The sequence below is a fragment of the Macaca nemestrina genome, chromosome 16 (genome assembly GCF_043159975.1).
Source record: "Macaca nemestrina isolate mMacNem1 chromosome 16, mMacNem.hap1, whole genome shotgun sequence".
NCBI lineage: Eukaryota > Metazoa > Chordata > Mammalia > Primates > Cercopithecidae > Macaca > Macaca nemestrina.
In genome coordinates this window covers 87041201-87056273 of record NC_092140.1, presented here as the reverse complement: position 1 = coordinate 87056273, position 15073 = coordinate 87041201, and the positions used below count along the sequence as shown (strand labels likewise).

The 15073-nt window shown below is 32.9% G+C and overlaps 1 protein-coding gene across 7 annotated transcripts in view; it reads left to right on the top strand.

The window, feature by feature from the left end:
- Positions 1-15073, top strand: part of LOC105491756 (component of oligomeric golgi complex 6) — a 141920-nt gene that overhangs the window by 34824 nt on the left and 92023 nt on the right. For all 7 annotated transcript variants that reach the window (XM_071081455.1, XM_011758422.3, XM_071081458.1 and 4 more), the window contains exons 11-13: positions 720-784; positions 5599-5690; positions 10700-10817. In XM_071081455.1, the coding sequence (XP_070937556.1) occupies positions 720-784; positions 5599-5690; positions 10700-10817 (275 nt within the window). The remainder of the gene's footprint in view (positions 1-719; positions 785-5598; positions 5691-10699; positions 10818-15073) is intronic.

The window sequence follows — 15073 nt, the reverse complement described above, 5'->3', positions numbered from 1 at the left end:
TCAACTTTATACCCTCAGTGTATGTGCTAAGCAGTACTGCCTGGAACAAGATGTTTGTAAAATAAATGCTAATACATCTTGGCATCACTTCATTCAATGAATACATTTCAGACTTTTTTTTCCTCTGTCTTATAATATTTTTCACAAAGAAATACTCATTTTATTAACTCAAAATCAAATGAATTAAGGCTTTCTAGACGCATATTAGGTATTATCACAATTAGTAATATGTTAACACAATTAGTAATGTCCCAAGAGATATCAAACTTACCAAAATATTGTTATGGTTAATTTTTTTTTTTTTTTTTTGAGACGGAGTCTCACTCTGTCGCCCAGGCTGGAGTACAGTGGCGCGAGCTCGGCTCACTGTGAGCTCTGCCTCCCAGGTTCACACCATTCTCCTGCCTCAGCCTCCCGAGTAGCTGGGACTACAGGCGCCCACCACCACGCCTGGCTACTTTTTTGTATTTGTAGTAGAGACGGGGTTTCACCGTGTTAGCCAGCATGGTCTCGATCTCCTGATCTTGTGATCCACCCAACTCGGCCTCCCAAAGTGCTGAGATTACACGCGTGAGCCACCACGCTGGGCCCTGTTATGGTTATTTTAAAAGTTATTAGTGCCATTAATTATATGTATTATATATTATTTGTTTTTTGAACTTATATGAAGCAAGGTATAATATGGAAACAAATATTAATTATGTAGTAATTAATTTTAGGTATTGAAGAAAATATTCAAGAAGTTGTTGGGCATATCACTGAAGGTGTGTGCAGGCCTCTAAAGGTAAAATATTTTGTTTTTACATATGCTATATGGTACCTGGTTAAATTATTACCTTATTTGTAGGAACTTAAGAAACTGATACCAACTCAAATACAATCTATAATTTTTTCAAATTAGCACACTGATGTAGACTAATAAGAAACATTTTAAAATAATAATTGCCAGTTTTCTCTCTGAGAAAGAAAATTGGTAATATTTGTAGTTTGCATATATTGACCTATCTTTTACAGATTATATTTCCTGTAGTAATTTTTCTTATTTGATAAAAAAATCTCTTAAATTTAAATAGCAAATCTATGAACTCTTAACAGAGAGATTTACTAAGAATATTTTGTTTACTTGATTGCTTCAAACATAGAAGAGTTTTTGCTTATAGCAATAAATAATGATTAATCCAAGGATAAAATAATATGTATTAGTATTAGCAATACTATTTATAGTACAAGGAACAGAATTTGGAATCAAATTTGAGTTAGAATTCCCATATTGCCACTTAATTGTGTTTACTTATTCTATCTGCTTAACTCTTCTGCGCCTGAATTATCCTCCCGTGGAACCTGTATGTTAAAACATCTATCATCCAGGGTTGTTGTGAGGATGACTGTGTAGATGAAGTACATAGTTTATGACACTAAGTATTTAGCAGATGGTAAATACCTTTGTTTTCCTTTATTAATATTTAGAGAATACTTGGCAATTGTTGGTTTACTTTTCCTTGTAAACCAACTTCCTTGATTGACTTCACTTTCGTACATGGAAATTGAAATCCAGAAGTTTAATTAATTTTTTCAAGAAATGAACTTTAAAATTAATTTATTTTATTTCTAAGGTTTTTTTTTTTTTTTTTGGTATATGTTCCAGGCAAGGAAATCTCAGATGACACACTTTGTGACAACTGATTATATTGACAAATTTAACTGTTACTCTAACTTGATCTCATAGGACGTAACTGTATATTCAGAAAATAAATGGCAAAGTATCTTGAAATTATTTTACTTATTTCTCCCAAATGAAATATTTACTTGTCATAGTTTGATGTAGACATATATAACTCTTATAAATATTGTTTATTTTGTATACTGGCAGTTACTGGAAACATAGAAGAAGAGGAGGAATAAAATGAGATTTATTTTGCTATGCTTTTATACCTTTTTATAACTTCATATAGTTAAACTCCTAGTCACTTTGATAAAGTGACTAGGTAAAAGATAAATTTTACTTTATCTGCCTTACCTTCCCCCCTTCCTTGCTTATGTAATTATGTTTCTTTTTACAGCTGTTCTTTCTTTTTTAAAAAAAATTTAATTTATAATTTTTGTGGCTACATAGTAGGTGTATGCTTTTCCTTTTCTTTTTAAAAAGTAATTGTGTAAATATTATAATTTTAGAATCTAAGGGTTATAATGGACTCTTCAGTTTCCTGTCCTGGTTTGAGTAAGAATTATTATATCAAAAATGTTTAAACTAATACCCACCAGTTAGATAAAGACGTTATATACTGAAGTCTGCCTTTTTTTTTAAATGTACTTAGAAATTCTCATTTCATCTTCCTTAAATGTACATGCTCAGAAAGATCTTTATGACAATTGTAGGACCTTACTGTGATCTGCTGGCAAATTTAAATATAAGATGCCAAAGGGAAAGAAGACACTAGTAAGCAGACAAGTATCTTTTTGTCGTAAAATGAAGAAAAATTCCTTTTCTGAAATGACAGAAACTTGAAATCTTTCCATATGATGATAATATGTATTGCATACTCCAGAGAATATTTAGCAGGTGTTCACAATAGTTACATATCAAATTAGCTTGATAGTGATATATAATCTAGCAATTTCATACTTCCCTTCCTTTTATACTGATAGACAGTGTTACATTATTTTAGGAATTTTTTTTCTGTACTTTATTTGGTGGTTATATTTTCAGTGATATAGTTGTTAGATGAGGAAAAAAAATTTGACTTTTAATATTTCCTTTTGCAATTATAATTCTGAATTTTTCTAGTGATCAATCTGCTTTTATAATCTCACTCATACAAAATTTCTTCTTCCTAATTGATAAGCAACTAAACTTTTTCTAATGACATATGATATTGGATGTTATGGCTACTTTTCTGTCCATTATTCTTCTTTGTAGAAATGGTTTTTTTTTAGAGTAGGAGATTTTGATTTTTAGAAGCATAAAGAAAAGGTTATAGTGGTAATGGGAGATAATCCTTGAGAAACGATATATTTGATTTATTCTACCTTGTTTAATCTTTTCTTTGTCTTAGTAAAGTGAAACATCATAGGTGGTAGATTAAATATTTGTAAATGTATGCATTAAGATAAGATCTGTAAATCTATTGCCAGTTTAAAGAATTGGTGCTCTAAGTTTAAGATTACATATGTTGTGTAGAGGATACTATCCATGGCTCATCAGCATCCACCCTATTACTTTGTACATGTCTTTACTCCAAAAATTGTAGCTAGAAAGATCAGAACTAATATATTAAAATTTTTTTCAAGCCCATGGGTATAAAATCCTTCTTTTATGTGAATGTTTTAGATTGCTGATAGATTACCAGCTATCATTTGAATTTTCTCTTTTAATAAAAACTTTAGGGTAGTGTATGCTACAGACCTTAGATTATGGCGCGTTCTGTGAAGGCAGGCATAATGTAAAAGATCAATGGCATGAAAAATAAAGCTGAATATTGTACACAACATAGTCATTGGGCCCTCAGATTGAGGTATACATAGGAACAGATGTCTACCCTGAGCAGCTGTCTGTGATACTAAGGTAAAGGAAGTTCATCATCATCTTTTTTAGTCCTCCCTTCTTCCTATGTCCCCTTCATGAACACAAACCCACTCTCTTTCTCTTGCTCTCACTTTTTCTCTCTGGCCTTGGAGAGGAGAGCCACTGTTCTTTTAGCTCTTCCCTACCTTCTCTGCTGTCAGGGTGCCTGAAGCCCATTTTGCTACTTTTAATATCTGCCTTTATGGTTGATGCTGCTTCTCACAATGCAGTTAGGATTTATTGAGTGCTTATGATGTGCCAGGATCTGTTCCAACACACTTTATATCTGAGCCATTATTCCCATTGCTGCTTTCCAGCTCTGCTAATGATTTTTCCCTCCACTGTCATCACAGTGATAATTTCCAGCCCAGTTGCTGCTACCACCACTTCTTTGGTCTCTTTGACCTTTTTTACTTTTTGTTTCTCTTGTCTTTTGTTGTTTCTCCTGTGACTGTTGGGTTTTGCTGAAAATGGTTAGCCTCTCATATAGCCCTCATAAGACAGAGTGTTTCTTTCTGTGTGGCAAACAAAGCATTCTTGGTGTATTATTTGTCAGTCTTCTGATTTTCCAGCCTTTCTCTGTTGTATTTTGTATTGTAGCTGTTGTATTGTTTATTGCCGCTTTCCCTCAAAACCTTTGTATTCGAGAGAGATAGAAATTGTTTTTTTTTCCTTCCTCCCTCCCTTCCCTCTTTTATTTTCCTTTCTTTCTTTCTTTCTTTCTCTCTCTCCCCTCTTTTCTCTCTTTCTTAAGGGAGTTAGAACTAAGAATATTTTCTTGATGCCTCAAAATTCTGGAAGGCAGGTGGCCATATAGCTGAGATGGTGTTTAAAATCTGCTAGTAAAGAGCTGTTTGCCTACAATTAACATTTTTTATATTTTTCTGTAATAATTATATTAAAATTAAGAAAATATCACTTTTATTGATATAACATATAAGTCACTGTTAAGGTCTTGGTTTAAAAATAAATTATAATATGGAAAAATATATTTTTTAAATTCAAATGCCATTCATGATCCATGGTATTGTGGTAGTTAGATAGTCTATCACTTATACCAACAGATGAACCAATTTCATAAACATATTAATGTAAATGTAAATTGATTTCTATAATCTAAGAGGCTTTTGTATGCAGATATAAAATGTCATTTTAGCAAATCATAGTTGTTTTATGACATATGCCAAAATCTAAATACAGAGAAAGTTCAACTTTTAAAAGCATTTATTAAACATCTGTTGTGTGTATACTGTTCTACCAGACGCTACAGAGATGTAAAATAGGCAGAAGAAGACATAATGTCTATACTGTATTTGTATTTAGTTAGGAAAGCAAGAAGATATAATGTAAGCAATAGCTTAAGGGCAGATACAATATTTAAGTAAGCATTTATCAGTGTAGTTTAGATTGTATTCATTAATAAGAGAAAAGAAAGATCAGTGAAGGATGAAATTTAATTAGAAAAGATTCATATTTGCTAAATCTTGATGCAGATCAAGTTAATCTTGAACTAGATCTGATTTTGCTCTGGTAATCTTATAATTTGGCAAATATGTTGGTGCTAATTCAAGATTTGTCTACTTTTCTATTCTTTGATTAATAGACAAACTTGATATAATAATTTATAGACTGGAATTTTTTTTCTTGAATATTTGGCAATAAAGCAGTATGTTTTCATTGATAATCTGTTTTATGGATGTAGCAGTTGCCTTTACAATTTAGTATTGAACCAGATTCCATTATATACTGGTGATAAATCTCAAATGATCTCAATGTATTGATATTTCTGGTAACAACTGGCTTGAACCAAATTCTGCAAATAATGGGTCAGCTTTTTTGTAGAGTATATCTATATTAAAATGTTTGTTACTTTACCATCTTGTATGACTTACTACTCAGAAATTATTTAGGAGGCATTTTGTGATCTCTGCAATAATAAAAGTTTGTCTTTGCTATTCTATTCATACCGTATGTTATTAATGAAAAAAAGTTATACTTTTAAGAAATGTTTACTTTCTTCTCATGTATTTTAATAGGTTCGAATTGAGCAAGTAATAGTTGCTGAACCTGGGGCAGTTTTATTATATAAAATTTCTAATCTCCTCAAATTTTATCACCATACAATCAGGTAAGTGGAATGGCAAAATGTGTTTGCCAAATCCAATGTGCTGTTTCTTTCAGTTAGAGCACAGTATAAGAATTTTTTTTTATATTGTGTATGGTAATTATACACTAAGTATAGACTAAGCATAACTAGTAGAACCTCCACACCATGTAAATCATTATATGCATATTATACATGCTGTGCCTTAAGGTCTATTATTTCCTTTCTCCTTTTTTCTCCAAGCTTAACTATACACACACACACACACACACACACACACACACACCTTATATAACAATATAAGTCTATAACGTAAGTCTTTATTGAGTCTTCCTGCATTAGTAAAAGACATCCAAGGCAACTAATGCAACTATACCATATACTCACAATAGAGCATAGTGAATTAAATGTTCTATTCTGGATGTAAATAACCTAAATTCTTCAGCATTTAGTTTACTATAAGTGATAAAATAGAACCATAGCTTTATCTTCGCTACATACCAGCAACTTTATCTGATTAGGAACCACTCGTCTTATATAAAATGTAATCTTTGACTCCAAAATATGCATTCATTTTTGCTTTACATTTGTCTGTTGGTGGTATACCCTTGAGTTTTATTATAACTGTCACTGTAAGACTGTTACATGTGTAGTTATGTTACAACAATGTCTTTCCAAGCCATATTTTTGATAGTTTTTGTATTTTTCCATTAAATAATTATTTAAAAATTACTTGGCTGGGCGCGGTGGCTCAAGCCTGTAATCCCAGCACTTTGGGAGGCCGAGACGGGCGGATCACGAGGTCAGGAGGTCGAGACCAGCCTGGCTAACGTGGTGAAACCCCGTCTCTACTAAAAAAATACAAAAAACTAGCCGGGCGAGGTGGCAGGCGCCTGTAGTCCCAGCTACTCGGGAGGCTGAGACAGGAGAATGGCATAAACCTGGGAGGCGGAGCTTGCAGTGAGCTGAGATCCGGCCATTGCACTCCAGTTTGGTCGACAAAGCCAGACTCCGTCTCAAAAAAAAAAAAAAAAAAAAAAAAAATTACTTGTTATACAGTATGCCAGTATCAGGAATAGTAGGCCAACTGTTAAAAATCTAAGAAGAATATAACTAACATTACCAGGAAAGGTTGAAGGAGCACTAGTTTACAGAGTACCAAAAAACTGTGGTAAGGTTATCACCTACCCCTTAGTGACAGACAGTAGCCACCCAGAACTTAACAAACATCTAAGAAGGGGATTTTACATCTTACTAGTAGATTTTCAAACAAAACTAACAAGCTGTAGTCTACAAAACTGATCAGAGGATTTGGATTAGTCCCTTAATATTTTAGATGTAAACTTATTGTCATCTTTCCCGTAATTCAAAAGCAATGAATTAGTTTCAGTTGTAATATTATAGCATCCTATAATAAGAGAACAATAAATACTTAGAAAACACAAGGACAGCTGAAAGCTGGACATAGCAAGTGCTGTGTTATAAAAAGATGCTGGTAAAATAATTTTTAAAATTGTTTATTTAATAATGTCCATAATGGGACTAAATGAAATTTATTATTTAAAGATATTGATATGTTAGTTTCTAATGCAGAAAATGTTAGAAAAAAATAATTCAGATTCTGAAGATGATAATAGTTTTTTTAGGCTCTGATAATTGTAATTTTTCTGTCTTTGAAGATGATATTGAAGATGACAAAATCTTTTTTTGATTGACTTTTTGCATGTACTTTTTCTACTTGTTCACACATTTCCTCATTCAATTAAAAAGTTGACTGTATACTTGCCATTCTTCTAGGTAATAAGGAAACAGTAATTAACAAAACAGAACTTAAACTTACATTCTAGTAGGGGAGACAAGCAAGTATAAAATAATAATTTTTGGTAGTTATAAGGGTACTGAAGATGAAGCAGGAGAAAGGAAATAGAAAGTATAGGGAGTGACCATATATGACTAGATATATGTGTGTGTGACTATTTTTGAGGCCATTCAGTAGAGGTGGTATTTGAATACAGATGTGAATAATATGAAGGAGTTGGGCATGAAAAGATCTTGGGGAAGAATGTCCAGGACAAAAATACACTCTGGTACTGAAGCTAGGAAAAGCTTGCATTTTGGAGGACTAGAAAGAAGACCAGGAATTGGAGTATAGTGAATTGGAAGGAGTAGGGGGGGATGAAATAAGAAAGGTAGAGAGAGGCCAGCTCGTATAGGATTTTGAAGGCCATAGTGGTTATTTAGATTTCATACTGAGTGAATAAGATTGGGAAAAATGTGAGGGTTTTGAGTGACTTGAGCAGGTTCGTGTTACAAGGTTACTCTGAATACTCTGTGAATCATGTAGTGTAGTGAGACAAAAGGGAAAATAAGGAAGATATTTAGAAAGCAGTTTGTGGTCCTGAGAAGAGATGATGATGAGTTTAGACTAGGGTGACAGTAGTTGATTTCGGAGATAATTTATGTCACAGCCAATAGGACATGTATACATACTAGATAGCGTGAGGTGTGAGGAGTCAAGGATGAATAAGGCTTTTGGTTTGAACAGCTGGGTGAATGGTTTTGTTTGCTGAGATGGGGAATGCTGGAAAGGAACTGGTGGATGGGAGTGGTGGGTAATGAAGAATTCCGTTCAGTTTTGGCCTTGTCAGATTTGATGTATCTGTGAACATAGAGTAGGAGATTTTGAGTGAGCAAATAATACAGAGAGAAATCAGGGCTGAAGCTATAAATGTCTTAGTTTTCGGAAAATAGATGACATTTGATGCCATGGGAGTAGGTAAGGTCACTTGAGAAATGAGTATAGATAAAGAATGGGGCTAAAGACTGAGTCCTGGGAAGCTCCAATATTTTGAGGTCAAGAAGAGGAGAAACCACAAAACTGGCAAGGAATAGCAGTGAAGTTGGGAAAAAAACAAGACGCATGCAAGATCTCAAAAAATTCACCTCTTATACATTAAAACTCCCAACAAAAGGAAGATATAGAATCCAAAAAACAGGGACTCGAGCTTGCTTGGATTATATATCTTTTCCTTTAAAGCTTTTCTCCCTGGAATTAATAAACACTTTGATTTTGTACTTTACTTTCCTATGCCCTTATCACTATTTTGGATCCAAGGTATTTAAGAGAACTCAACACTTCATTGTCTCACCATATAGTCCACCAGGTAATCGGCCTCTCTCCTGCCCCTGTCTGATACCCTTCTTGGAGCCCTCATTCCCCGCCAGTCTAGATGTGTTGCCCTTTAGGCCTACTGCAAGCTGCTTGGCTGTCACACTGGGGTTTGTCTTCTTCACTAGCCTGTTCATTGGCTTGTTTCGGGTATCCCTGATTCTCTGGTCAGCTCTGAATAGTATTTACATGAGTGTAATGATGTAAACATTGAATAGTCATTTACCAGAACTCTGTGCCCGTGGCTGTATTAGGAAGCCTGGGGAAGGTGAAGTTTGAGTGTGTTGTGGTGGAGGAGGAGAACTGTATAAGAGAGTTTAACTCTCATCTTCTACATCAGGGAATTTGTAGATAATACCTAAAACTGAAAAATCAAGTAATAGTATAAGCATGTTGGATAGAAATATGGAATGAAATGTCAGAAGAAACGTCTACAATTATCTGGACCAGTTACTGGAACATAGTGAGTGCTCAATAAACATTAGTAAATTCTAGATCTGAGTAACTGCAAAGTACAGCTGATAACTACAAATTTAAAAAAAAATGTAAATATATGTTGAGCTCTCTCTAAATTTTTCATTAAATTGCTTCTATTTGTTTTCATTTAATTTGCTTCCTCTGTTGCTTGATGTACACTTTTGTTCAGAGAAATACTTGTTTTTATTGCATGTGCAGGCATGTGTGGGAATTCCATCCAGTTTATTTTAGTATTTGGTTTACAATATTTTTAACTGAAATACTTGTTGTTTCTTTAAAATATAAGTATTATGGCTATTGGTTTAGTAATTTGCTAGTATTTTGCTGTTTGCTCTATATATGTATTTTACTAATAATTTGCTTTTTTTCATGAACTATGTAAGAATTTATCTAATTTATTTTGGTTTCAGAATTGTACTGAAATATTACATTTGCAGAGATTAATATTTGCTTTTATAATATATCGTATGTGGTTTGATTTATCAGTAAATTTGCTGTGTTTTAGCTTACGGTTTGGTAGTATTTAATGCCATTATATTCATCTTTAGCAATCTAAAATGTTTTAGGCATGGAAGATGTTGTGATACCTTTAGAAATTATAATTCCCTACTGGATTACAGCATATTTTCATATCCTTAAGAAGCTTTTCCCCTAGAAAGTTGTTAAAATCATTTTTAGTGTGTGAATTAGGAGAAAAAAATTGGGAATTATTTTATATACGTACTTGTCTTAGATCTTGGCAAAAATGGGAAACCTCCTTGAATGGGTCTAAGAAATATCCTTATACAATAGCAAATTGAGGATTATGGAACATACTAATGTAATTAGTTATTTCAAAATATTATCATACTTTTCAGACTTATCAGACTTTTCAGTTAGTCTAAATATACTGCTCTGTAGGCAGCTGTATAAAAATTGAGAAACTCTAATTTATAGGTGTGTTATTGATATAATAGTATGACAGTTTTAATTAAAAGAATAACTCAGTATTTATGCAATTTAAATATTTTATCAATAGAGCTGTTGATTCAATGCTCTTCTTAAAATTTAACTGTCTTAGATAATCGAGACATATATTTACTCTAATAGAGGAAAAATAGAGATAGGGTTTTGTATATTACAAATATTTGTTCTGACCCACAGTTTTGCTAAAAGAGATTGTGAAATATTGAAAACATAGTAGTTTGTTTTTATTTTTTCATCACCTAACTCAAAAGAAAAACAAAAATCCTGATTTTTAAAATATGAAACTAGAGTATTTGTAATTCACAGGTTATATTTTACATAAAAACTTTTATTTAAATCTAGGTCTTTTTAAAGCATTCTACTCAAAGAACTGTTTTGTTTCAGTTTCTGTTTTGCAACCTGAAATGTCCTTTGCTTTTAGTGGCATTGTTGGAAATAGTGCAACTACATTGTTGACTACCATTGAAGAAATGCATTTGCTAAGCAAAAAAATATTCTTCAATAGCTTGAGTCTTCATGCAAGTAAATTAATGGACAAGGTATGTTTGAAAAATGTAATTATTAAATTATGTGAATGTGAATCTTTCACACTAAAGATGTTTTAATGATTTTATTATTGATTTGTAACTTTTCCCATTACATTCTGTGTTCCTTTGAGTTCTTCCTGTCACCAACAACTTTCATTTTGAGATGACTGATTGTACCTAAGTTTATAGTCTTCATTCCAGAAACAGTATAACATCGAGTTATAATTAGAGATAGCGTCTCAGGCTTCAATTTTACTACCATTTTTTTCTGTCACAGAAGTTGTATAATTAAAGCAAATTTACTATATTTAGCCGGGGGCTAAGATGACATATAGATTGGAAAACCAGAACTCTTACAAAATGTTTTTTCCAAACAGCTTGTATTTCTACCCCTGATGTTACAGTTTTGCCCTTATGAAATTTATGCTCCTCTGAGTTATATAATTATTTATGAAAACAAACAAAAAAACACATCCCACAAAAAAACAAATAAACAACAAAAACCTGAACAAGGTCTGTAAGATCTAATATCTTAAATTGAGCAGGGTATTTTGGTAGGACCTTAAGGAATATATTTACAATGATCAAATTCTTCTTTATTTTTGTTTCATTATTGAGGACATGAGTTTTTCAAGGATGTGTCACAATCACCATGCTGGCTTTTTAATTGTACTACTCTATCTAATAGGCTAGCTATATTAGGCCCGGGTTTTGTAATATGGTATAAAATAGTCAGTAGCAATTTAGTTCAGAATACCTGGTCAATCTTTACTTTCCTAAGTTCAATCTTCACTTTCCTAAGTCTACTTCCTGACCCACATGCATGACTCAGATTCATTTGGAAAAGCAACATGAATTTGTGGAGCTGGAATGTCTACCTTAATTTTTCTTGCCTTGTGTATTTCTGTTTGCATCACCAGTTTACTAACAATCATTTCTGGTTATATTTGTTTTTATGGTTCTTATTTAGACAGAACTCTTCTAAAATAATTTATACATGATACCCAAACATTAAACATGAACAAATATGTGCCAGATGTTGAGAGTACAAGGATGAACACTCAAGGTCTGTTGACCTCCTTAAGGTTGCTTCTCCTTTAGTGGAAAATGACCAAATAAGTCTGGTTATTATAGAATCCTATGATTTATGAAAGACATGTGCCTAGGGTATATGCTAGCACCCAAGGAGGAGTATATTTAGCAAACTATATGTACTCTTCTACAGAGAGGAAGCTTTCCACAGAGAGACGTAAGACAGTTGAACTTTGAAGGACAGGTAGGCTTTAGATAGGTGAAGAAAGGAGTGGATGGGGTCATCTTAAATAGAAGTAACAAATAGAATATGCTAGAACATGAGTATGAGTTACCTATAAACACATTTTTCATTTATTAAGAAATACCACTAGTAAAGTGATGTGTTTTATATATGTAAGTGGGGAGGCTGGGTTGGAGATAGGAAAATTAAAGGAGTATTGCAGTTGTTTTTATTCACACATGATCTAAGGGAAAGACTCTGGGAATAGGCAAGAGGGGACAGATTCTTGAAGGGTGAAGATAAAATCTTCAAAACTTGATGACTGACTGAATGTGGGTAAGTGAGAGGGAGCCATCTAGAATAATTCCTAGGCTAACCACAAATATCTAGAATGCAGAAAGAGGGAACAATTTGGGAGATAAAGATGGTATCGTCTAAGTTAGATAAGTTGAGTTTGAGGTGCCTATGAGACATCCCTCTGGAACTGGTCTTATCTAAAGGGGAGCGATACATTTGGGTTTAGAGAGTTTCACATATAAGAGATAGTTGAATTCATGGGTTTGGGTGAAGTCACTAGGAAGAATTTTTTTTGTAAGAGTGGAGCTACCAGGACACAGTCTTGGGAAATGCTGACATTTAAGAGAAGGAAAAAAGTCAACAGTATGATGCTAAGAGAGGATGGCCAGAGAGGCAGGACAAAAATTAGGATAAGGTTTTATCAGAAAAGCTAAGAGAAGAGAGTTTCTAGAAGGATGGCATGGTTAATAATGACAGATGCTTTTAAAGAGTTCTAGTAGGAGGCTTGTTATCTTTGGCAATATATATGTGATAGGTGACCTGACTGGACAATTTTAGTCCTGTGGTGGAGATAGGAGCCAGATTGCAGTATGTAGAAAAGCTCATGGGTAAGCATATTTCCAGCTTTACCAATTGGAAAACATACGGGCCTTAAGACTGAAAATAGATGCATTAGGCATTTGTATTAAGAAATTTGAAACAGAACAATAAAATAAAGATAAATAGAAAGGATGGAATTAAATTTCTGTGACAAATTAGAAAACAAAAGCAGAATTATTTGTTGAAAAGATAAACAAAATTGACAAACTTCTAACAAGTTTAATCAAGAAAAAAAGAAAATTAAAAGTTTTTAGAAATTAGAGACAATCCACAGATGAGAATTAAAACTTAGAGAGTACACATATGCAGTTTTATGCTAATCATCTGAAAATCTGAATAGGGTGAATGCTTTTCAAGGTGACATAAATTGGTAAAATGTGAGTCAAAAGGAAGTGGAAAGTGTGAATATACCTAAGGAAGGAAGAAAAGTTATTAAAGAACGTGTTGCCAGGCCTCGTTCAGATTATATAGAGGACTTCATTCATACTTAGGAGGAACAGATAATTCTCCAGAACACGAAAAAATATGAAAAGCTTCTCAGTTTGTTTTAGGTAGTATAACACTGACATAAAACCTTTTAAAGATAGTCAGTAGTGAAAACCATGTATTAGTCACCTTTTAAGTTTTAAAACTTTAAAATTCAGCATTTATATATTAAAACCAAGAATGATTTATTACATAAATATAAGAATGTTTCAGTGTTAGGAAATATACTAAATGAGTATATAAAATAAATTTTATATTCTCATATTTGATCACATTGTTTAGGGAAAATCTTAGTAAGTCATTGAAGAATACTTCCTTAACCATATAAAGAGAGATAAAACTAACAGCCAACATCATAATTAATATTGACACACTCGTGATTCTTCTATTTAAGTGAAGAACAAGAATGCTTGCCAATACTTTTAAATAATAACCATGGCAGAAAGACCAGATAAAGAAATGAATTGTAAATATTTTAAAGGAGGAGATGTTAGATTATTTATGGATGTTATGATAGTCTATTTTGAGGACCTAGGAGAATCAACTAAAAAGTTGTACACCAGAAAATGAATTCTAGTGAAGTCATTGGTGAAAAGATCAATATGCAAATGTAATTAATTTTCTTATATGCCAGCTCATGAGGTGCTCAATAAATACTGGTAACATGAATGGTTCAGTTCATTTTCTGCTGGCCTATATTCCATCACTATCTTGCCATTAGCTTTAAATCTCTTGCACCCTTGCCATTTCACCACATTCACTTTGCAAAACCACCTTGAATTCAAGTTTTCAATATTTCCTGAGTGCTGCTAAAGGAAATTGCATCATACAGACAGGAGTCACTAAAAATTGTCTCCAGCATCAGGAAGGCCCTCCAGGAGGTCCAGCAAATACTGATTGTCCTTTGGCAGCCACTCACATTTACCATACTTACTTTCACCCATTTCCTCAAATCTACTATCTTACCTCCTACTGAAAAAGTGCCAACCCTTGCTAAAACTGGATAATGGACATTAAAAAATATATATTTGCCTACACGATGAGCAAAAGTGACATTTTGTTATTTTTCTCATTTGGATTTCTGAGATTCTAGTGAGAATATGCATTTTAAGATAATGTGTTTTGGCTGTTTATGAATTGCTTGTTCAAGTCCTTTGCCATTTTCCTGTTGGGTTGTCTTGTTTGTTTCTGATAGTCTTTATGCCTTAAGAATATTAACTCCATCATATATATTACAGACATTTTCTCCACATTATCATCTGCCTTTAAAATTTGCCTGTAGTATTTTCTGAAACATCAACTTTTAATTTTTTTATAGTTCGATATAACTTTTTTTTATATAGTTTTTTTCCCTTGGGAGCATTCCATGCTTGAAAGTATTCCCACAAGAGAAAACATTTAGAATTTAATATGTAATAAAGTTAGCATTTATTAGTGGGGAAGTGATAGATTGTTTAATATATTTATTTAGATATATTTTCTTAGGTGTTTCTATGTTTTCACTTTATTTATTTATTTTTTAAGCAACAGGGTCTTACTCTTGTTGCCCAGGATCATAGCTCACTGTAGCCTCGAACTCCTGGGCTCAAGCCATCCTTCTACCTCAGCCTTCCAAGTAGCTGGGACTACA